The 25,544-nt window shown below is 38.6% G+C and overlaps 2 protein-coding genes and 1 long non-coding RNA gene across 4 annotated transcripts in view; all 3 read left to right on the top strand.

The window, feature by feature from the left end:
• Positions 1 to 25,544, top strand: part of LOC131315294 (raucaffricine-O-beta-D-glucosidase-like) — a 64,361-nt gene that overhangs the window by 14,884 nt on the left and 23,933 nt on the right. The gene's annotated exons all lie outside the window — the stretch shown is intronic.
• LOC131315303 (multicystatin-like) lies at positions 1,289 to 25,356 on the top strand. 2 transcript variants are annotated; one of them, XR_009196673.1, is made up of 4 exons: positions 1,289 to 1,502; positions 13,911 to 14,100; positions 24,270 to 24,673; positions 25,280 to 25,356. XR_009196673.1 is itself a non-coding variant. In XM_058344462.1 (2 exons), the coding sequence occupies exons 1-2, from the start codon at positions 1,359 to 1,361 to the stop codon at positions 14,091 to 14,093; spliced, it is 327 nt and encodes a 108-aa protein (XP_058200445.1). In that variant the 5' UTR covers positions 1,326 to 1,358; the 3' UTR covers positions 14,094 to 14,101. The 2 variants fall into 2 exon arrangements, 1 of the variants encoding a protein (XP_058200445.1); XM_058344462.1 differs by lacking the exons at positions 24,270 to 24,673; positions 25,280 to 25,356 and having other exon boundaries at positions 1,326 to 1,502; positions 13,911 to 14,101.
• LOC131315307 (uncharacterized) lies at positions 2,795 to 4,091 on the top strand. The gene is made up of 2 exons (XR_009196676.1): positions 2,795 to 3,258; positions 3,495 to 4,091. It is a non-coding gene; the product is annotated as an uncharacterized LOC131315307 (long non-coding RNA).

A 25,544-nucleotide genomic window follows, 5' to 3' on the forward strand; every position in this document is an offset into this window, starting at 1 on the left:
ATGAATCTTGTTTGATAGATCTTATCGAGATCTTTTAAACAATGGAAAAAAAATTTCAAAAATATGTTTTTTATTTGCATTATTTTTTAATAAGGTTTTTGGAATGGGGTCTAATAACAAGTGAAAGTGAACTTTTATGTTTAGAAATTGAGGGAATATTTTGGTACCAATTGTGTACTAGTTCTACGTAACTTCCGTTTTTGAAAAAAAAAAAAAACCATCATTAATGAAAAAGAAAAACCAGAAACAGTGAAAAGCGTTGATAAAAAAAAAAAAAGAAACAGTGAAAAGCTGCATGGTGAAAAAAAAAACCAAAGAAAAAGTTAAAAGGAGAAGGGTAATATGGTCATTAAAAAAGTGTAGAGACACGCAATGAATAATTGGGAAAATTGAGATGAAAGGAGAAACTCCTGACAGATGATTTGATTTGAAGAGATGGGAAAAAGTGCATTACTTTTGTCTTCTTGTGATGTCCGCTGGGCAGTTTCTAGCAAAACCTTTAGTTCGTCTCAACGCAAAGAATCAGTAAAGTACTATATATTGAAGTGTAGCATGCATGGAATCCAATGCATGATATGTAAAATAGAGCTAGCAAATATAAGCAACAAGCCAGTGATATCATGATCAATCTAGATATACAACATTCATATTAGCTTTGTTTACTCTTAATTCATTTATTTTTTGAAACAGCACAAAATTTATTAGGAAACTTTGATAGGCCAGGTAAATCAAGTGAGGGGAATACACTTGTTATTAGAAGTAGAGAGGTAAGGGGTTTATATAGAGTGAATTCGCGGAGGAAAAACGTTGAGTTTTCGATGTGGGACTGCAGAAAAATACAGAAAGTGAATTTTTATGTACAACTCATTAAAGTATGAGTACATAGCTTCCACTTTCTTGCTAAAACATAAGAAAATTTTATTTTATTGAGAAAGTTATCACATTTTATGACACTTCTCATTATGTCCACAACTTTTTCTTTTTTTATCATGATACCTATTGTTATGTTGAGGGTAAGTTAGTGAATATATTTTTTCCTTCCAATATTCTTACAAAACCTTTCATTTTAACCAAACACATGTAAGAAAATAAAATTTTTTTCACTTTTTTTTTCCTTTCTTTCATTTTCACTTTTCAGCACAAATTTCTTTCTAATCAAACGGAACCAAAAGTTCCAACCCAAAGTTTATTGTATATCTGTATCAGTTAAATCAGAAATAGTTTTCGAAAAGAGGACTAGGCCCAATATCAGCCTTATAAATAGCAAGTTGTATGTATCATTCAAATTAAATCAATATTGCATCTTCGTCTACACTTACCTTGCAAAAGAGACCTAATTAAAAACAAGAGTGAGAGGGATGGAGATCGGAAAAGTTCTCTTCCAAAAAGATGTAGAAGGAATTCCGAAACCAACATTCGAAGGAGCGGTGCAAGTTCAATTATCCAATCCAGATTTTGATGACGCTGCTAAATACGCTATTAAAGCTTACAATGAGGAACAGGTTTTGTTTTCCCTTCTTGCAATCTCTCACCCTCTCTATCTAACACACAAAATAAATAATTGAATACTAGACGAAACAATTTGGCACGGAGGTAGTACGTATTTATTTAATTCGCTTGGTTTTATAAAGAAAGTGAAACAAGAAACCTTTCTCATGCATGTACAGTTTTTAAAGGGAAAGAAAATGAGGAGTTATAGATCAGGAAATTGTTGGGTACACCCAAATAGGGTGGATGTGAGTGTAGGGGATTACTCCCCATGTGTTTTGGTATTTGTATTGACTGCCAAGGGGCAGTGTGTGTGTGTGGGTGGGGGGCGAAGAGAGAGAGAGAGGGCAGAGAGAGTGTGAGTGGAGAGGCTGCCTTCGGGGGAGCGGGGTTCCTTGGAGATGTCCGGAGAGATTGTCAGAGAGCCACCGGAGTGAGGGAGAGAGAGAGAGGAGTGAGGGCAGCCGGGTTGTGGCGTGTCCGTGAGGTTTTTTCATGGATATTGTATTTGATTTGTGATTAATACATATATGGAGTTTTTCTTCGCATCTCTCGTGTTTGTGCTTGGTTGTTTGCGTGTTGTGCTTGAGGGTGCGGATTAGAGGGTTGGGGTCATGACCCAACACTGGTATTAGAGCTCCGGGTTCGAGCTGCGTTGGAATGCACCGGAGGAGCACAGTTTTGTCGGAAGAAGCACGGAGCACTGCCTTTGCTGGGTTCGTTTTTGCGCCGTCTGAAAACTCAATCGCACTAGTATGGGTTGTGCGCCTCACTCAGGCGAGTCCATATGAGGTGTCGGAGTTGAGTTTGGGCACCGGAGGAGGGCTCGGGAGCCGTTCGAACGCCAGAGGCGCACGGCGGAGAGGTCTGGCGTTCGAACGGCGGAGGGGCAGTCCAAAGTCGACTTGTTCAAGGAGTGGTCGGATGCGAGATTGGAGCACGAGGTTATGATCGTCTCGTCGAGACGAGTACAGATATGGGTAGCACGTCATCGGAAGAGCTCGGAGGTGACGGCAATAGCCGGTCAAAGGCAGCGGCAAGGTATGTTTTTTGAAAAGCCCGTACTCGTAATTCCTTTGATTGAAGTTTGGAGCACAGGGTTAGATGCGTCCCGGAGAAACGATCTCGGGGTGCTTGGAAAGTCGCCAGAGGAGGTCGCACGCGCTTGTCAAATGTGGCGCGTGCCAAATGCTTTTGATCTAGTCGCGCGCATGGGGTGCACTCGCTGGTCAAAACGTTTTTTCCCCTTTTTTTCTCGTACCTGGTGTTGCCTGAAAAGGAGTAAAAGCAAAAGAAAAAAAAAACAAAGGAAGGCAGCACGTGAAGCGGTCAGTGGGTTGGAAAATCTGTCGGGGAAATGATTCAGTGTTGCAGGGCCATTTGGAGTACGCCACATAGCTGCCACGTCATCAGATGGGTCAGGAGTCAATGGTACAGTCAGCAAGGTCAATGCCACACAGGTCAGATTTGTTTTTTGCGATTTCGGGGCCGTTCGGACTCCGTTTTTGGCGAGTGAGTAGTCGATTTCAAGTATCTTGACTTTCTGGATCCAACCGTGTGTTCCGTTTTCTGATTGGAGGCTCCTAGGCATGTGCAATTGCGCTAGTTGAGCAAGAATCAGGTGTTTGGAGGCTGGTTTAGGGTTGGAAAATGACTTGGAAACACCGAGAATGTTTTTTGGTGATCTGTTATGAGCTAGCTAGCAAGCAAGGAGACTTTACATTCGAGCTGGTTTGTTTGTCTGGTAATTGACACAGGCGCTTGCTATAAGTAATAGATCGGTTTGAAAATGTTGGGAAGCCAAGAATCGGAACGAGGATGGATGAGTGGCAGAGATGACACCTGGGGAGAGCTGACGGAGAGTGACAGGAGGCTCGGGAGAGTGGCGGAAATGGAAGATTGACGGAACAGACTTGCAGGGATCGGAGGTAGATCGGGGCAAACATGCTCGGAGCTAGTGAGCAAGGATATACTCGGGTTGGTAGTGACACAAGCACTCACTATAGTGATGGTTTGCGGAGATGATTGACGATGATCGGAGGCAGTCTGGTTCAATCGGAAGACCTTTCATCGGGAGTTGCAGTTGTGATTTAAGATGCATGAGAAGGATGATAGGGTCAAAGATTGTGTTTTGTGATTGGGCACGGGCATTCGAGATCAGTCACAGCTACCGAGCACATTAAGGAGACATTCAGAGGAATGACACAGGTGCTGTAAACGGATGGTGGTGACAGTGGAAGCGGTGCTAGTTCTATGATTGATCCGATGAATAGGTAAGTCGCTGATGACTAAACGTTCAAGCAGTAAGGGGGTGTGAGGTACTTAGGTTGAGGGGGTGCAGGTTCAACCACAACAGATCTAGTCTTGCAATGAGACACTCAATCAGTTGGTATACACACTTTCGGTGTGGGGCTGGTGAGACTTCTGATGGCTAGCAATGACACAGGCGTTTAGTTAGAGTGGTTGAACGGATCAACGATTGTCCCACTTGGGTGTAGGGGGTGTTTGTTGGGTACACCCAAGTCGGGTGGATGTGAGTGTAGGGGATTACTCCCCATGTGTTTTGGTATTTGTATTAACTGCCAAGGGGTAGTATGTGTATGGGGGGGGGCTAAGAGACACAGAGAGAGGGCATAAAGAGTGAGCGGAGAGGCTCCTTTCGGGAGAGCGAGGCTCTTTGGAGATGCCCGGAGAGACTGTTAGAGAGCCACTAGAGTGAGGGAGAGAGAGATGAGTGAGGACAGTCGGGTTGTGGCGTGTCCGTGAGGTTTTTTCATGGATATTGTATTTGATTTGTGATTAATACATATACGGAGTTTTTCCTCGCATCTCTCGTGTTTGTGTTTGGTTGTTTGCGTGTTGTGCTTGAGGGTGCGGATTAAAGGGTTGGGGTCACTACCCAACAGAAATAATTAAGAAGAGAACAGAGTTGGAAAATAACGCGAGGCATTAATTGTTTTGTTTTGTGTTTTTTTTTTGCTCGGCAAAACGAAACTTTATATAACAACTCGAAGAGATACATCGATGAGGCTTGAACAAAGTAAGAATACATACTTACTTGAACAAGCAAAAAGAAAGAGAAAAAACAAAACACCTTACAATGACCACCAACAGGGAGTTGGAGTGATCACGCCTCAACCACCAGGACGCATTACAACTTTAACAATCTAATTCCATCCAGAAAACCTTAAACTCCTCCACTGAATACACCTGAATATTGTATTTTGCCTTCATCCACATAGCAACTCTGGTTTTAGCCTGTTCCTTAACGTCCCCAGCTCTCGTTGATGCATTGTTGAACACATAATCATTTCTTACCAGCCACAAGGACCACATCATAGCAAAAAAAGTAGCTTCCCACAAGTTTTTCTCCAAATTCCTGAACCTATTATCCACCCACCATATGAAATGAGCTTCCAAAGAAACAAGGCACACCCATCTCAAGTTCCACCAATCCAGAATTTGCGACCAAACATCCCAAGAGAATTGGCAATGCAAAAACAAGTGTTGAGGAGTTTCCAATTGAGAAGTACAGAACGGACATAGGAGAGATTGTCCCTCTGGAATTAAATTCCTTTCAAATAATACTGATCTTGTAGCCACCTTGGATTGAATAGCCATCCAAGCGAATATTTTCACCTTAGTGGGGCTAAGATTTTTCCAAAGAGCTTCCAAAATTGGACTTCTAGAGTGTTGAGAATTTTCCCACTGAATGTATACTGATTTTACCGGAAACCAATTATCAAAAGACCATGACCAGTACACTGAATCTTAACTAGAAAAATCCAGATTTACTAACTGTAACTTCTGTTTTAATTCCTCCACTTGAGTTGTCTCCCAATCTCAAAGGTCTCTGCCAAAAATCAGGTTCCATCTTTCACCTCCAAAGCCAGCCCACACCGCATTGAGCACCTCCTCTTTTTGAGATGAAATTAAATACAGACGAGGATACTCCTCTCTAAGAGTTGTATCACTCAACCATACATGATTCCAGAAAATATATCTCCATTATGGATCGAATTTGCAGTCTAAACCCCTCCTGGATGATAGACCCGATACATGAGGACACTTCCCCAAGAGCATAGATATCCCTCCAGATATTTGAAGCACTTCCCGAAGGCCGGCATACGAGGAAAAAAATTGCCTAGCTCCAAATTATATTTCCCTCTGATTACCTTCACCCACAGAGAATCCGAGTCCTTATTGAACCTCCACCACCACTTGGCCAGAAGACAAAGATTTTGAACCATCAGATTTTTCACTCCTAATCCACCATTCTCCTTCTTCTTGCAAATCACCTCCCATTTTACCAAGTAAAGTTTCCTCTTGTCGATCGTGTCCCCTAAAAAAACTTTCTTTGGATTTTCTCTAGCACTTTTGCTACTGTCATTGGCATTTTGAAAATAGACATGAAGTATATAGGCTGATTTGCTAGAGATGAATTGATCAATGTGAGTTTGCCCCCAGAAGAGTTGTATCTTCCACGCCACACACTTAACCTCTTTTCCATCTTATCCACCACAGAATCCCACGTCTTTAGCCTTTTGGGGTTAGCATCCAAAGGCAAACCCAAGTACTTAATTGACAACCGTTCAACTTTGCACCCCATAACTTGCGCTAGAGAAAGCACATCCTGTTGAGGGACTTTCACACCACACAAGGAGCTTTTGGAAAAGTTAATCTTCAGCCCTGACATGAGTTGAAAACATTTAAGGATTTTTTTTATGTTCGATAGCTCTTCCATGTCATTTCTACAAAATAGTATCGTATCATTCGCAAACTGAAGATGAGACACTGTAACCTAATTACCTCTTATTCTTGCTCCTTTAATGATATTCCGATCCCTAGCACTTGCCAATAAAATGTTTAGCCCTTCTACCACAATGTTGAATAGAAAAGGGGATAACGGATCACCTTTTTGTCTAATACCTTTCTAGATTTGAAAATCCTTTGAAGCAGAACCATTAACCAGCACTGACATGGACACTGTAGATACACACTCCTTAATCCAACCGCACCATTTCTCTCCGAAGCCCATTTTTTCAAGAAGAAAACCCCAATTGACACAATCGTAGGCTCTTTCAAAGTCAATTTTCAGAAGTAATCCCCCTTGAGAACTGTATTTCCAGCTGTGTATAACCTCGTTTGCAATAAGAACTGCATCCAGTATTTGTTTTTCCTGTACAAATGCAGCTTGGGACTCACCGATTACTAATGGTAAGTAAGCTTTGATTCTGTTAGCTAGTACTTTGGCTAACACCTTATACACCCATCCCACCATGCTAATGGGCCTATATTCTTTAAATGATAAAGGACAATCAACCTTTGGAATCAGAGAAACAAAAGTCGAGTTAATACCTTTTGCGAGTCTGCCATTAGAGTAGCATTCCGAGAAAAATAGTATGATCAAACCCTTCATAAATCCCCAGCCTTGCTTCATAAAGGAAAAATTAAAACCATCCGGTCCCGGAGCCTTAAGATTGCTACACTCCTTTTGAGCAGCTAGGATCTCCCCCTCTTCAAATACCCTACCAAGTTGTGTAGCAACTTCTTGTAGCAGCCTCCTGTGAAAGATTCCCCCCAGTACAGGTCTGATTACTCTATCTTCTATAAAATTATTGCTGAAACGTTCAACCGCTGCTTCCTTAATCTCTTTCGATTCTTCTACCAATCTACCATTTGCCATGATTGACCCCACCAAAATTCTCCGAAACCTATTGTTGGCCATGGCCTGAAAGTACCTCGTATTTCTGTCTCTCAGTTTCAACCAATTTAATTTGGATTTTTGTCTCCGTAAGGACTCGGTTAATCGAGTAAGTCTCCAAAATTCCGATTTAGCCTTACATCTCAAAGCTTTTTCCTCTACACTGAGTTGTCTCTCCTCAGCTACCAGATCAAGTTGATGAAGTTTCGCTTCCGTTTCTTGCAATGCTAAATTTACATCCCCAAATTCCTATTTGTTCCTCGTTTTGAGCTTATCTTTGACATCCCTCAACTTTTGCAAGATTTTGAACCCGGCCCATCCACTTACCTGAGTATTCTCCCATGTTTCCTGTGCGATCCTCATACATCTCGGATTTGACAACCATATATCCATAAACCTAAATGGTCTAGGACTCCAATCTCTACCATCGTCAATGAGCACAATCGGGTAGTGACAAAAAATAGGCCTGTGGATCCCCCATAGAAGCACTTTGGATTTCACAAGCCACTATTGGGAAATTAAAAATCTGTCCAAGCGACTATAAACCGCACGACCTTGAAAGTTAGTCCAAGTAAATTTCCTTCCCAACAATGGAAGATCGAGAAGTTCCATTCTATTACCAAAATCAAGAAAATCCTTCATACCCCTCTCCGTCCTCTAACATCCTACCTTTTCATTGATCGCTTTGATTTCATTGACATCTCCCCAAATACACCAAAGTACACTCGAGTTGGATTTCAACATCAACAGCTCCTCCCACACCCCTCTCCTACTAACCGCATCATTAGGAGCATAAATATTGACCACAATACATGAGAACTCATTATTAATCACACCCTGCAATAGGATAAAGGATCTATTGCAAATGACATTATCAGCATTGAAAATATCCTTTTTCCAAATCACTAATAAGCCCCCGGAGGCCCCAGAACCACTAGAACAAGCAAATTCAAAATCTCCACTTCCCCACATACTCCGAACCACAAATAAATCTATGTTCACCAATTTATAATTAGTTTCTTGAATAAACACCATATCAGGCTTCCGTTTTTTTATCAATTTATACAAAAACCTTTTCTTAACCGTACTGCCCAACCCTCTAATATTCCAAGATATAATCTGCATAAAAAACATTCAACCCAACAAAATACTCCACAAAGTGGAAAAGGAAAAATTCTACCCTCTAGAAACTCTCTCATGAGCAAGAGAGTATTCCTGAGATTCCATTTCAATCATTTTACGGAGGATCCGCTCATCATTAGGACGAAAGTTAATGCCCAACTCACCTCCAACAGCCATAGTTGCAAGTACCTCTCTGACAACGACGGAATTGGTCGGAATCGACTCCTCTGAAGATGATGCAAGACGGTTGGTAGGTGAAATTACCCTCTTGACCTTTATTAAAAAATAAATAAAAACCTTCGCCGCCCCCTGAATTAAATTTTGCCCTATCAAACCTTCCCCCACCGAATTAGATTGACTAAGAGGGTTGGGCTCAAAAGGTAAATGGCCCAATACCCCTTTAATGTTCCAAAGTCCATCGGGCCCATCAACGCCATCCAGGTCTATAGTGCCCTCTTGGGCTAGAAACTCCTCTTGGTTCATCAGATTACTTTGGGCCAAGGGGCCCAAACCATGCATAGACCCATTCTCCAAATCCAAGGAGTCTTTTACCTCCAAACTAGGGCTGCAAACGAACCGAGCCACTCGCGAGCGGCTCGCAGCTCGGCTGGTTCAAGCTCGGCTCGAAAGTTAAACGAACGAGCTCGAACCGATTTTTTCAGCTCATTTTGTAAACGAGCCGAGCTCGAGCTAGGATAAGCTCGGCTCGAGTCGGCTCGCGAGCCGGGGTATATATACTTAAGTTTAGGATTTTTATTGTTATTTCATAATTTGTTTTTTTCGTTTTCACTTTCTAGTCAATCAAGGGAAGCGAGAGCACACGCACACTAATACACCCCCGCTCCATGGGAAAATGAAAGATATATACCTTCACAATTAAAATATTTTTGGTTGTATTAGGCCTATGCGAGGATATATATACATTTTTTGTTGGTTCGTTAAGGCTCGTGAACAAGCTCGAGTCAAGCCAAGGCCTGCTCAGCTCGAGCTCGACTCGTTAAGTTTTCACTGAGCTCGAGCTCGTGTTCGTTAAAAACTTAATAAACAAGCTTGAACACCGTAAAGCTCGGCTCGACTCGACTCGTTTGCAGCCCTACTCCAAACCCACCGAGCCTTCTATTCCAATATCCACCGAGTCTTCTACCCGAGATTCAAAATCTTCCGAGTAAGCATGGGATCTCGGATTGACAGGCATTAAATGCACTCCTGCATTTTCATGCTTTGAGCCCCCTCTCCCAAAATTAGCTTTTCCTGCCAAAGAGTCCCATCTCGCACCTACCACCTTCCTCCGATTGGGCTCTCCTTCTGATTTCCTCTCCATGTCATTGTCATCTTCCTTTTCCTTCCTTGGTTCATTCTCCATGATAGCATCCCCCGGAGCTTTGTCCTCCAGCCTCGTAACCATGGATTGAGGAGAACAGACTTCCAATTCCTCAGGGTTGATAAAAGATGATGTCTCAGACTCTCAGTGACCTTTACTTCATAGATTACACCCGCAATTTCAATCTGTAACCATTTTTCTATTGGACTAATTTCCTAGGTTGCTATCAAGATTTTCCCTTCAGCAAAAGATAGGTCTTTTAGTGTATTCTCATCAACCATTATAAAACAGCCCCAAAGCTCAGCAATTGAAGTAAACGTTTGGATGTTCCATGCATTTGAGGGAATTCCTCTACAACTTAGCCAAACAAATCTCTCATGGCTTGCTGGTTCACCCCTCCAAGGTTTCACATTATCAAACCAGAGATTCAACCATTGTCCCTCAATCATAGAATCCCTTACCTCTTGACTTTGAAAAGTAATCAGCACGTAACTCCCTCCCAGAGATCGAAACTGAACCTCTTCGTTTATCTCCAATTCAAAGCTCATTTTCGGGTCCTCATGGACACCACTCTACACATAACTGCCACTGCACTTCTATACAGCCATCCATTGCCACTTGGTTTGACGTGTAACAAAATCCTTTGATCACTTCCCGTCTTTGACGATTCTCCTTTGAGCGCCTGAACATATATATGACCTTCCATTTGGTTCTCCCCTTTCCCTCTCCATCATCGCCAGCTTGCCAACCCACTGTACCTGATTTGGCCCTTGTTTTGGTATCCTCTCTCTCTCTGAATCTGTATGAAACCTGGGTACCTTCCCCCTAACTTTCTCTTCATTAAGCCCAAAGTAAGCTTCTTTAACAAACAGTCTTACATTTTCCACCCAAACCCCATTCATTTTAGAGACTGCCATGCCTGCCGCCACATGACAATTATATCTAACAAACCCAAACTGATTCCCCGTACGCTTACCAGTGCCGGCCCCGACCTTTGGGTTGCCCAAGCCCGACCTTCCGTTTGGTTGCGATAGGGACGTTTGTGGGATGCGAGTCCACATGATGATTTGGTAGAAGTTTTGCATTTGGCGTTGGTATTTAAAGTGGAAGCTTTAACAAAGGTCGATAACGAGGCAAGCTGTTCGACGGCAGAAGCAACTTTAACCCCGTCTCGTTAAGCAAGTGATGAGGCTTAACTCGAGTAACAAAACATGTAAGGATTGATGGTGACCTACTCTTATTTTTAAGGGGGGTAGACGATGATTCCAAAGACCAATATAGCGACGAGATCTGATCCGAAGCGACGCACCAATTTCGAGGACGAAATTATTTTAAGGGGGATAGTTTGTAACGACCCTGATTTTTGGTAAATAAAAATTTCGTTAAATATTTAAATTTTATTTTAATTACTTGGATTTGCTACAAAAAAATTCTTTTTTAATTTTTATAATCCGTCATAATTAGACTTAAGTCCTTAAAAATATTCTTCTTGACTAAGAGTCCTACATGGCAATTAGAGTTAGCTCCCAACCGATTAGTTGGAGGAACCGGATCACCGATTCACCTAGTTACAATTCCCTAACCCTAGATGAACCTTTTTGACCGTCTTTGAACCTTATGAAACCCTCCGAACCCTATTGAACCATTAGACCATAGGAGTAATCATTTTATTCCTATGTTTAGTCATTTCAAACCTTAATTATGACCAATATTCCTTTACCCTTTGGTCCATAATTGTTAGGGAAATTTTTGTCTCTTGGTTAATAGACCTTTGACTTGCCAATAAGCATGACAAGACAAGTCATACAAAGAATCCCATCATTTTGCTTCCCCGAAGCAAGTCTAGCTTTGCCATGCATGCACACCTATGTTCTAGTCTTAAACCTAATAATCCTAGACTTACTTTCCTAGATTTTCTTAGATGAATATAGACACGAGAGAGAGAGAGAGAGGGCCGGATGGAGAGAGAGAGAGAGAGAAAGGCCGAATGGGAGAGGGAAGTGGAGTGTGTGATTGTGTTTTGGACACTTACACAAGTAACCTTAATAGCCCTAAGCCTATTTACTACATGCCAACCCATTCTAGTCTTCCAAAGTACAAAGCTAGCCCATGATTATATTCTTTCTTGCAAGCAACCTCCCCATAGACTTGACAAGTCAAAAACCCTTCATGATTGCCTAAGATTTGGCCTACAAATGGAAGTGACAAGTCATGGAAGGCATGACATGATTGAAAGGCATGAAATGACAACGCAATGGAGCAAAATCCATGGGAGAGAGAGAGAGAGATATGGCCGGCCATATGGAGGGAGAGAGAGCCAAGACTTTTGCCTATAAATAGCAAGCTCACCTCAAGTTTCAACTCACACCTTCACTTCTTGCTCTCACTTCTCTCTAGAAACCATTTCTGTTTTTCCAGGCAGCCTACTGCCCTTTGAAAATCCTCAGTTTTCTCCATCTTAGGTTAGTTTTTAGAGCTAACTTCCTTCGGAAAAGTTGTAGAGAACTTCGAGACCTTCAAGTTAGACCCAAGAACCACCCCAATCAGTGAAGAAATGGTGAGTTGGGTGTGCGTGTTCCAATGGGAATCCGAAAAAAGCGGAATCATTGTGAGGTTGTGTGTGTTCCAATGGAAATCCGGAAAAAGCGGAACCATTGTGAGGTTGTGTGTGTTCCAATGAGAATCCGGAAAAAGCGGAACCATTGTGAGGTTGTGTGTGTTCCAATGGAGATCCGGAATAGCGGAACCATTGTGAGATTGTGTGCGTTCCCATGGAAACCCGGACCGGCGGAACCATGGTGAGGTATGGCTTGGTTATCCGCGGAGAGGAGCCAATGCAAGATTTTGTGTGCCAATGGGAACCCGGTGCGGCGGAACCATTGTGAGGATACTCGGGAACCCGGAACGGCAGAACCGAAGTTGGGTGTGTTAGAAACAGATTTTGAAAATGTTGATTTGGTTATGAAAAGTGAAAATGTTGACACGGTCTACAACGAGTCGCGTAGGAGAAACACGGAAATCTTGGACACCAATGATAGATGATTAACGAATATTGATGTGTCATTGTTAGCTGTATATACATGTATCATGTGGAAATCGATGATTGTATAACCTGTTGTTTGTAAGTTATGGATTAGCGGGTATGAGTTTGTTCTGCTGAGCTTTTGTAGCTCATGGTGGTACCTTTGGTGACCCTGACATATTATATCGGTGGCGACGCTGGTATAATGTGTCAAACTTTGTAGATGATCAAGGTGAGCAGTACACCTTGGAGACCTTTGGAGCTGAAGAGCTAGCTCAGATGGAGGAGCAGACGGAGCTGTAGTTAGGAACCTTAGTTCCCTTCCCTTGTGTAATAAAAGTACTCTCATGAGAGTTATGTTGTAATAATGAGCCAGACTCACCTTGTTTTTGTAATAAAATATTTTCTTTAACGTACCCAAAATTGGGGGCGTTACATATATTTTTTGCTGAATTTCTATTTTTTTTTGTATACATACAATTTTTTTTTTTTTTTTTGCCCCTTGCCAGGGGGTTGCCCGAGCCGGCCGGCTTGCAGGGTTTACCCCTGGCCGGCCCTGAGTCTCTTACTCCTTTTACGTGGAATAAATGCATCCCTAACCACCCCAAATTTATTGAAAGCCGTCCGAAGCCAACTCGATCAGATCCTTATTCTCGGGAATAATATTCTTCGAGAACACTCTTGTTAAGTTTCTATCTTGATTTCTTGTTTTCCAAAGAGTTGAATAGTAATTAATTATGGTTTTCGATCAGGAGAACTTTGTTATGATAAATAATAGAAAGTAAATGCTCTTCTTTTGTTCTCGGAATCTATTTATCTATACTACTGAAGGTGTTCCACTTTTTAAAAAGTTAACTTTTTTTCAAACGGAGGTAATTTCAAACTCAAATATAATGAAAATGAAAAATATTTTTTCAATTTTTTTTGCCCCGTTTAAAAGATCTTAATGAGATCTATCAAACAAGATCCATATTGGTAGGAAAATTATTTATGTAAACACATGATTTTTGAGCTTGAAATTGCCTTCTTTTTCAAAAAGTTCTTTTTTTACAAAACCGGAACTAGATTAGCCTAGCTAGGGTGAATTAGCATAGTCAAGTTTCTGTAATTAATTTGTGCATGCTACTAGAACCATAAGCCGGCCATAATCATAAACACATGCACAACTATATTAGAGTATGTTTTTGCTGATAAAATAATAATAATAATAATAATAATAATAATAATCATATACAAATGTATTGGAAATGCAGGGTACTCACCTTGAGTTTGGGAGCGTTATAAGTGGCTGGGACAAGGATTTAGCCATTTTGGGAACATTGTACCTCGTAGTTTTTTTTGCTAAAGATGGCGATCATACCATGATGTATTTTGCGGCAGTCCACAAGACCCTCGCGACGAAGATTCTACTGCCCTTCATTTATATTGCCGGGTGACACTAAGGTACGTACTAAAAAAAAAAGAAAAATTAAGAAAGAGCAATATCACAAATGAATGGTGTATATATATAGGTCATGATTATTACCTATTTCACTGTTTGTTGCCTATATCCTCCAGCTCTATTTTACATATCTTGCACTGTATTTCATGCCTGCTACACTTCAATATGCGGTACTTTTCTGATTTCACTGGCTTGTTGGGTCCGGCTGGTTTTTATGCCACGGGAACCATGAAACCGAACCCCGGGTTTTAAAAAATAAAAAATTTTCAAAAACCGGAAACTGGACTGGGGGGGTTTATCCGGTCAGTTTTAAGCCACGGGAAATGTGAAACCGAACCGCGGGTTTTGAAAAATTAAAATCTTCAAAAACCGGAAACTGGACTGGTTTAAAAAGGGGAAAATTGTATCAGGTCCGGTTCGGTTCGGTGGTTTTCATTAACAGCCCTAGGGCCCATACATATATAATACTCTTATTAACCAACTCATGTAAAAGCTTAAGTTATTAGAGAGAGGACAACTTTATTATTTATATTCTCAATACGTTCACTTACGTGTAGTCAGACTCTTATCTATAAGGAGGCTAAACATGTGTACATTAGGTAAAAGGTGAGTTTCGAACTCAGAATCTTTTGCCTACTCTATAGTTTTTTGCCTCGTTTTGCACTTCTCCGCCTTCATGGTCCAAACCAAGGCTTTGGTGATCCGGACCAACGCTTGTTATACGTTTTTGGAGCTTGCTGGTATTCTGGGCTGGACCAACCCCTCTTTTGTCCGGACTAGCCATCCCGTTTTGATTGCAGTACTTGCTGGAATCTTGGTCCGGACTAGCGCACACTAGGTTCGGACCAGCGTGCGCATTTCAGCCGATTTGGTTATATTCTAGACTTTCTGAAGATTGATTTTAGAGTTTCCTTTTTGGTTTTGGACTCTATAAACAAAGGAAACATAATCTGGCAAGGATTCTGACTTTAGGAAGTAATCTGTGGCTATAATTATAGTCTTGCTCTCTTATTAGGGTTTAGACTTCTTGAGTGAATCCCTCAGAGAGGCCCCCAAGGATCTCATTTGCAGAACCTTAGGGTTCGTCTGTTCGATCATCATCTGCTTCTGGTTGCCCCTTCTATAATGGGTTCTGTAGGTCTCCTGTCATCTGAAATATCATCTGTTTCAACGATTCTTTCTGGTTGAAACCGTTGGGTTTCGTAAGAATCATCTGTCCCTGTATGATATCTGGTCACGTCTATAGAACTACGTTATGTCTGTTTCTTTTGGTTAAAAAACTTAGAGGTTTGTGAGACTTGATGAGAGAGAGTCTGTATTTGGTGAGAGATTCTAATTGGGTTTTCTATTTGGTAAGAGAACTTGTATTTTGGGATTGGTGAGAGTCTCTTTGTGAGGACTTTGTTTGTTCGTCACCACTGTAGCTCTTCAGAGCATTATTCTCTTCACATAATGGAATTGTCTCTCATTCGCTTGCCCGTGGAGTAGGTTTACATCCGTTTGCTGAACCACATACTCCCTCCGTCCCATAATGTTTGTCCAGTCCGCAAAACGGAGACGTAAAAATAATACTATTTTTGTAATAAAAGTTGAAAAAAAATTCAACAATTTACTAGATCTCGATGAGCTTTTTTAACTTATGTAAAAAATTTGAATTTTTTCTTGAAAGAAATGCATTATTTTGTAGTCCTTGTTTCGCGGACCGGACAAACATTATGGGACGGAGGAAGTATATCTGGTCTCTTTTATTCATTTTCTTTGTTTGGTTTGGTCTCTTCATTAGTATTTCGCATATGTTTGATTTGGTTATTTTTCCAATATCATGAAAATCAATAATCGTCGGGTTGCGGTTGAGTCCTTCGGGGGCCTACCGCACAACATGCTCTGATACCATATTGGATTATTAACCACCAACTTAACTAAAAACTTAAGATATTAGAGAGAGAAAAAGACAACTTTATTATTTATACTCTCACAATTTGGCATATTCATAACAAGCTCATTATGAGGGATGCACCTTCATATCAATTAACTTTCTCTACAAAAGATTACAAACTATTCGATCAACATATGTATGGACTTAGGTTATTTACCAAAACTTGGCTTTTGAAAGTGTACAAAATTGATAGATAACAGTTTAATTTTTATAATTTAATTTTTAAAACCACCAGTTATGTAATACTCCCTCCGTTCCTTTTTTATAGTCCAGTATTTCATTTTGAGCCATCCTTCAATAAGTGTCTATTTTGTAAAATTAGTGGGTAAAAGTTTGTGAATTTGCCATTTTGTCCATAAAAGTAGATTCAATTTTGAAAAGTTAGTGAGTAAAAATGTAATGATGATGTCTCCGTAGAGAGTAAAGAGGGAAAGTGGAGGTAAAAGTTGATGTGAAATTAATGTGTAATGATGATGTCTTTTTAATAAATTGAAATTATGAAGCAGGACACTTAAAAAGTGACGTAGAGAGTACTGGATTTACTTTGTTATATATATTATCGATCGTCCTATCAGTGGCCCATCGGCCCCAATTACAAAATCATGGATTATCATAGTGTATATTGATTATCCATCGCTACATGGCTCTAGTTACAGAATCATTCATTAATTTACGCTTGACGAATTCTTAGTCCTAAAATAATGGGTTGTCCCAAGCATAGGGCTGAAATCGACGCAGCATAGTATCCGGTTAGTCCGGAGTCGAATCCACAGAGACGGCGATGTGTGCTAACTAAAAATTCGAGTTGTTACTGATTAAAACGGGCTCTTAGGTAGCCACCCTTTGTCGTTTGATTGAGATTAACTAAACTTACAAAATAATTGAACTTTTAAGATAATTAAAAGGAGGTATGGTCGTAGGGTTCGTAGCACTTATAACCAGTCCATATCAACCAACTCCATTTGGTGTTCTTAAAAATATTCAATTTTGGATTGAAAAGATACCCCACAAGATGCGAAATCTTAGGGTTGCCGTTTACCCATGCGTAGCGAAGAATAAGTTTTCGACCCTCATTCCCCTGTTCATATGGGCTCCGACAATGCCTGAGTTCGTCCACGGAAAGTATTTTTCAATTTAAAATCATTTTTTTCATCATTTGAAAATAGGAGTAGTGTCCGAACTGGCCACGGTGTGCCAATCACCCCGCGACCTTACCTAAATAACTACTCACTAATTATTATGCATGAAATAGGAAAAACCTTAATTTGAAACATGCTTCTAAATACGAAATAAACAAAAGATATGAATCAAACAAATACTAAAGAACAATTTTATTAAAAAACAAAAATTAATACAAGTTACTGGCATGCGAGTAATTAAACAAAGTGTCAAAAACTTGAAAAAGGAAAAGATTCGGAAAAAAAATGAACAATATTCGAAAACAAAAGAATTAATTACTGATGGCAGCCCGTTCTTCGTCTTCTGCGTCCGACTAATGATCGGCTGTCAAAAGTGAAGTAGCACCTGTTCGTGCTTTCGGAATAAAGTCGTGCGTGAGACTCAGGAAGGTATCACCGCAGCCTTCTTCCTTTTGTTTCCACTGTCCAGCAGTAAAATCTGTTGACAATAATAATATATGCCGTGTATATATATATATATATATATATATAGCCGCAGCCCCCGTTTTACAATTTAGCCGAAAAACCCTTCTTGTACTATTTTTAATTCTAATTCCCCCGGGGGCCACGTTATTACTGCCAGACCTAATTCCCAATGGAATTGCCATTATTATCCTACGTAGTCATGCCCATGGACTAAGGCCCCGTTTCGGAACGTGAAATAAGTACTTATTTTTTAAGAAGGTAATTTCAAGTTCAAAAATAATGGGTTTATTAAAATCTAAAAATATGCAATATGGATCTAGTTTGAAATATCTCAGTGAGATCTTTAATACGGTGCAAAAAAAATCAAAAAATTATTTTTTATTTACATTATTTTTTAGTTTAAAAATGTGAAATAAGTACTTATTTTTTAATAAGGTGTTCTGGAACGGGCTCTAAATATGTTCATAGCAAAATCCTTGACTCTGTATTGACCTTCAAACGGACCAACGTCGAACGCCGTTCTATAGTTTAACTTTACATATTTTTGTATCAAACTTTCTAAATACCTACAACACAACAATTAAGCATTAAACTCTGAATAATAATATAAATAGGACTTAACAAAGATAAATTAGGGGGTGCTATTGTGAACATTTACAACCAACGTCGAATGCTGTTCTATATTTCAAATTTGCATATTTTTGTATCAAACTTTCCAAATACCTACAACACAACAATTAAGAATTAAACTCCGAATAATAATATAAATAGAACTTAACAAAGCTAAATTAGGGGGTGCTAATGTGAACATTTACGCGCCTATCAATTTACTAGACTCTATTGTTAATGTTTAGATTTGAATACTTAGAATGATAAATTTAATGATCATTTTAAAATCGTAAATCCTTCCATTAATGTTAAAATGGGATTTTAGTATTAATTCGTGCTCTCGATCACATGAGTTTAATTTGCTTAATTATGAAGTTGTTTGAACAATTTTTCAGGAAAACGATGGAGCTTTGATTGGAAAGTTGATCATCAATATATGTAATGAATAAGTGTCCTATATATCCGTAGCCATGGGATGCTGATGGATCGAGCTTTTCCTTCTTAGTTAATTAAGGCTCCGTTCTAGAAATCTTCTTATTTTATAAGTACTTATTTTGAATCTTTGTTCTACAAAATCCAAATAAGCAGCTTATTTTTACATTTTCAAACTAAAAAATAATGTAAATGAAAAATAATTTTTTAATTTTTTTTGCACTGTATTAAAGATTGTAATGAGATCTATCAAACAAGATCCACAGTAATAGAAAAATTATTTGCGTAAGCACATGATTTTTGAGCTTAAACTTACCTTTTTAAAAAATAAGTTCTTATATCACTCTTTTGTGAAACACACCTTATTATTAGACAAAAAATAAGTTCTTATTCCGGTTCTGGAACGGAGCCTAAGTTTACCATATGAATTATGAGCTGTTTCATGTTGGCTCATAATATCTAGTAATAATTGTGGCTTCCCCGAGACTTATTTTTTATTATATATGTGCATGTAAGGATTTATATATGGATCCCGTGATGTACTTTCTTTCAGCCCGTACGTGTGTTTGAATATTAGTAATTAAAATGTGTTTGTACTCTTAATTTGTGGAGTTGAGAATATATCTTGATCGAGATCTCTGCAGAACCGTACCGGCGGGCATAATTGAGGCCTCGGTTGATTAAAACTCATTGGCCGGCCAGTCACACTTTTTTAAAACGAGATAATCACATTGTGTAATTATATAACTCGACTTGTATATATTGATCAATCAAGTAATTGCGTGTTCAATATATAGTCCCGGGGTCCGGAGCATAGCCACGCGGTGTTTCGGATCTTTCTAACACCTCACATTTATGTGGGATCAACGTATTTATGTGTGATATCTTCGTTATAGGGAGAAATTTTGTGATTACGCGAAGCTTTGCTTCTGGGAGTACGGTGGTAAGGTGAAAAATTGGATTACACTAAACGAGCCATTCATAATGAGAATTATTATTCGGAGTTTTTAGAGAATTCATAATGAGAATTATTACACTAACCGTTTTTAGAGAATTCCAAACATACATATATGTTGAACTATTTTTTTCTCGCTAAACAGGTATAATGTAGAAAAATGTATTTCGTCACCAAATGGGTACCTTTCGCGACGAAAAAAACTTTTTCGTCGCTAAACAGATATAATTGGTGACGAAATTATTTCATTGTGAAAGTTGTCAAAATAGTGATGAATTTATTTTTTTGTCGCCAAACATACTCATTTAGTGACGAAATTAAATTTTGTCACCAATTTTTTGTCACCAATTTTCATTTTTCTTGTAATGCATGTAGGGAGAGAGGGGGTGCGTTTTGAATCGAGAGAGAGTGACTATCAGCTCTGTGGATACTTGAACAAACTAGCACTCCAAAAATTGAGACGTCAGATTCCAAATTTACTTCTGCATTTTATTTTTATAAAATGAATTTTTTCCCTTAAATGTCACTCTAAATTTTTTTTAAAAAAAAAGGTGTTGCAGTCTGGTGCCGATTGGCTCTACATTTATCCAAAAGGGATAGGAGGGCTTTTGAAGTGGATAGCGGAAACGTACGGGGAGGAAAAAAAACAGCCGCGACAACTGCTAGCTGCTGCATCAAGGATCTTGTTATTTACATTACCGAAAATGGTAAACGACCTTAATTAACTCGATCGCTTAACTTTGTTTTATTAGATAATTGATGATGCAATTATAAATAAAGGATTTCCTGCCAATTACGTCTTGCAGGGGTTGCTGAGAAGGATGATTTCAAAAAAAACAATTAAAGCGGCCTTAATTGGTATACAATGATGCCTGCCTCGGGTCATAGGGCCAATTACCTCAAAAGGACCGTCTTCAAATTCTCAACAACGCAATGACTGATATTATGGAGTACGTATTACTACTCAGCGTGTCAGTAGCATGATTGTTTTCCTAATTACTATCCCAAATTAACAAAATATCGACAAAATCTAGAGCTGTATATATTTGGTAGATGCGTTTAGAATCAATTTAATTAGGATACTAGCATTTTTTGAAGACTTGTTCAGTTTGAGAGCATCAGTGGCGGAGCCAGAATTTTGATCCTAAGGCGGCTTAATAAACATATATTTTTTTATCGAAATGTATACTTATTAGTATATCATGAAATTTTCCTTTTCAATTCATTAATTTTGTACATTGAAATGATTCTAACCTATTGCAATTAAAAGTATACCAATCATTTGTTTTTTCCTTTATGATACTTTAATAGTAAAGTTTTTATTTTTTATTTACGAAAAAAATTGAGAAATGAGAATGTAAAATAACATTTTTTTTTATCAAATCAAACCAAAATTATCAAGATTATAAGTACCTAGCTATACATGAATAATTATCGATAATATTCAAAATCAAGTATATAAAAAATAAAAAATTTAAAACCCGAGGTTGGGGCCAGGCTCCCCTGGCTGGCCCTGCCCCTGGACGACATTAATGAAAATTTTATTATTTCTCAAATAGTACCGAACAAGGTATCAGATGATCGACATGCATTTCTATTTCAAAAATAGTTTCTAAAAGATTAATGATTAATCGACCGTGAAAAAAAAAATTATTATTTTTAGAGGAATCGGAAAAGTAAAATTTCTTTATTTTTACCCAAGTATTTTGAAAAATAAGTCACTTTTTGTGCTAAAAAATGGTTATTTCTCAAAATACTTGAGTAAAAGAGAAATTTTTTTACTTTTTTCATTCATTTCATTGAGACGAATCAATAACCCACAAAAATTTGGTGCAAAACTAATAAATGCGAAAAAAATTCAAATATTGTTATTTTGGCAGGAACTATCATCTTTCTTAATTAAGGTGAAGGGATACTTTAATTTGCGTGGTCGTTGCTGGACAATTTCAATATTATCAATTGTCACGCTTCAAAGTTGAAATAATGCTTTACTTGTTTTCTGGTTAGTGTTTTTTTTTCTTTTTTCTTTTTTTATCGTTGTTTTGTGATTAGTTGACAAAACATTTTGCTTACCCAAAAAAATAAATACTCCTAAAATAACCTCCCCCAAAAAACCTTGTATTTATATGATCCAACTGCAGCCATTTAATCCATGATTAATTTTTGCTTCCATTTTCAGTCTTCCTAGAGCAACTCCAGAAGTCAGCTTTGAGGATTGGATAACCAGACATCCATAATCAAGAATCATGAATGTTGGACAATGGTCTCTATTACTAATTATCTTGGTATTAAAGAAATTACATATTAGGCTTAAAATACAGCACCTTTCAAATTACACAAAGCCCACCCTCCTACACTTTGTATTTTTTTTGATAGGCAATAAAATTTTATTAATACTCGACAAATGGTACATCGAGGCGGCCAAAACTCTAGATGCAAGGAAGAGCTTAAATCATAGAGAAGGCCAAAAAGAAGAGGGAAAAAGATAGAAGATACATTAAATTGAATTGTTGAAGACTTCAGAAGCCATTTGGATGGCATTAGAAAGCATAAAATCTGAGTCTATTTGTAATTCTCTTACTTTTCCCAACTCTTGGTTGGTCTTTTCTTCTTATCTTTTTGGATTGTTGGCTAGTATATGATTGGATTGGTTTTTCCTTTCAATGATGCTTGCCATATCCTTCTCGATGTACTCATTATCTAGTTTCTAATATAATTTCTTTGCCTATAAAATAAAATAAAATTCAATGAAGCCACAAGGATAGATAAAGGTGGAATCATCTAGCTCCCAAGAAAAAGTATACAAGATACCAATTATCACATAGAAGGATCCCTCTTGAACCATTAGGGATCATTTGGGGCATCAGACTTTGAGTTAAAGCAAAGCATTATCTCCAACAAATCATTAGTGATAAAATCAGCATTGAAGTATCCTTCCAGATAATAAATTAGCAGCAGCAGCAACATTGCACGCTCTCATAGATAGGCCATGGCAGAGTTGGAACCATGTTCATAAAAGAGGATAAAAACATCATCATGCCATATTGCGTTGAAGCTAGCCACAGGAGGGCAACATATTGAGAAATCACCAGGCCATAAGCAATTCAAAGGAGTGGCATGGCAGAGTTTGTACCATGACCAGACGTGAAATAGATCAACATGCAATAGGAACAGACCAGTTGTTAGCGGCAGCAATAGAAGGAGAATCAAATAGACCTTCAAACAAGAGAGAGAGCATTCTGTATACAACTCTTAGCCCTCCAAGATTTTGGAGTTGAAAGAGTCATCAGACACACACCAGTTAAGCCCTTAGCCCTCCAAAATTTGGAGTTGAAAGGAGCAGCAGGTAGTATCCATAACTAAAACCCAAAGCTTTACGGTAGGGCACTAAAGAGAGAGCACAAAGGATTATCCAGCAAGAAGCACCAAAAACTGGTGCTATATAGATACCAGAAAAGGACCCTCACTCCTGAAAAAGAGTGATCCAAGACAGACATACAACAGGATATAACAAACTCAAACAAACCCAATACCCCCAGCCTGAACCCAGACATACCCCAGGATACACAGCATACAAGATACCCCACACCCCCAAGATTGACTCCAGACGCAAACCAGAGCACAAAGATTGTACAGGACCACCCCAACAGACTGAGACACAAACCTCCCAAATTGGGATTGACTATAGGCAAAGCCAGATTAGTCCAGGTGTACTTAAAAGAGCCAAAATGAGGTTAGGAACCTATCAATGCATGGCGTTATCTTGAAAATTAGTCCAGGTATTGAGAATCCAAGGGGTCAAATATTGCCGAAAGTAAAAGTTTTTTTTTTTTGTTATTCGTTAATCCTAATTTACAAAAATAACTTTCATGTGAAAAAAGGGACACACACAAACACACACACACACACACACGAAAACGAAGAAGATGACCAAGACTTTTGTAGCTCTAGAATACATTTCCATTGAACAGGAAAGGTGTTCTCGTATGTGTCTAGCGTCGGGTGTGATCATGTTCTCTCATAAATGGGGAAATTTGGAATTTTTTAAATTTCTTTTATCAGCAAATAAAATTTAATTTTTATAGGAAAAAATGGTGAAACCACTTACAATAGGGAAAGACACATTGAGAAAGCATTCAAGAGTTCAAAATCTGCTACAACTGCTATACGTACGTAAAAAATCAACTATAGTATTCAAACAAAGATAATTGTGAACTTATGTCTTAGTTTGATGTATCAGATACTTGTGTTCTCTGTATCATCCAAGTAAAATACAGGTACAGGTGAAAAATATAGTAACATATTATTATTATTATTATTTGTATATTTGAAGTTGAGTCCTACTTTAAATTTGTAAAGGCAATAGAAATTTTAATAGTGAATTAGCATCTAAAAGTTCTGCTATTGCACAAAAAACTAGACGCCAATCTCCTATAAAATGCCTATGTGCCCATACGAGAGAGAGAGAGAGAGAGAGAGAGAGAGAGAGAGAGAGAGAGAGAGAGCATCTCCCATTCCTTTGGATACGACTACAAGTATTGGTGCAAAACAAACCAACATGAGAGTCCTAATGCTCCATTTCACCTTACCTTGAGCTAGCCAAAAAACTTAACCGTCTACTTATGCTTCATGTAGGAACTTTATATCTATTTTAAAACCAATTTACAATGAGTGAAGATGTCCCAAATTTTATTAAGTGATCACTTATTCTATTCCCAAATAATGTGGGATTCTATTTCCTCATCATCATTCCTCACGTGCAGCTGCATTTGAGGTTTGTCACGTTTAGCTTTTTTTTTGGGGGCTCAATCTCACCGTTCACTTGCGGAGAGCCGGATCAAAGCTCTGTATGGACTGAGCCCAAAAGAGTCAATAGCATCTGAAAGGTTTCAAACTTGAGATCTTAAGAGGGAACAAACCTCTAAATCCCTGACCTTAACCATCAGACCAATTTCAGGGTTTTGGGGCACTGCTTATTGGGGGATCCACAATGGAATCAAGCTTAAATGATGTATTTACAGGCCTCAAAAACAATTTAGGTATCTGTACATTGCATATGACATGCATCTGCTCCAATAACTGGCCCCAAGTAAAGAATATATTGGGAAATACCAACAGAATATATCCAGAATAAATATAACCACTTTCTCATCCATTCTTAAATCCTCAATATTCTTTTCAACGTCTTCTTTTTTCTTAGATACCTCTATTATTTTATTCTTTTCATAAAGTTTGAGTGAAACTGCTGCCACGTAGAGGCATCCACGAGGAATTTAATCTTAAGTTGTGACCAATGTAAGGTTCTATAATTAAGGATAATATTCAATCAACTTTTGGAATCTCTCTCCATGCGAATTAAGGATAATATTCAATGTAAGGTTCCTTAATTAAGGTTCTAATTAAGGAATTTAAACGGTGCACTCGAGTCTTCAATTTGTCTGAAAGGCGGTACTTGCACCCGACTTTTATATTTGGTTTAATCATATTTCTACACTTAAAACCTATGCTATAAAGCTGAGCGCGAATAACACTCGTCATTACAATCATATAACCACCTCAGAGATGCCTACTGTTAACCAATAACCTATTTTCGGTAGGAAAATTAGCGAGTTGCACGTAAGAAACTTTACCCAAGTGTTCTTTAGAAAATGTTTAAGGACCACTGCGGCAGAAAGTGTGCACAATAAGATCAGATGCTCATCCACAAGGAATAATCCACAAAATTTGATGCCCAAAGTTTGTCGTATGTATGTGTCAGTTTTTTTTTTTTTTTTGCCAAATGTTTAGTCTATCTCCAATTCTCTCCCACGCATACCCCCAATAATTAGGGATTATATAGATTCTGTTATTGTTGTTGTTGTTGTATAGGCCAAAAAAAAAAAAAAATGAAAGCATGAATAGTTAAATCAG

Source organism: Rhododendron vialii, chromosome 13a (assembly GCF_030253575.1).
Source record: "Rhododendron vialii isolate Sample 1 chromosome 13a, ASM3025357v1".
NCBI classification, from domain to species: Eukaryota; Viridiplantae; Streptophyta; class Magnoliopsida; order Ericales; family Ericaceae; genus Rhododendron; species Rhododendron vialii.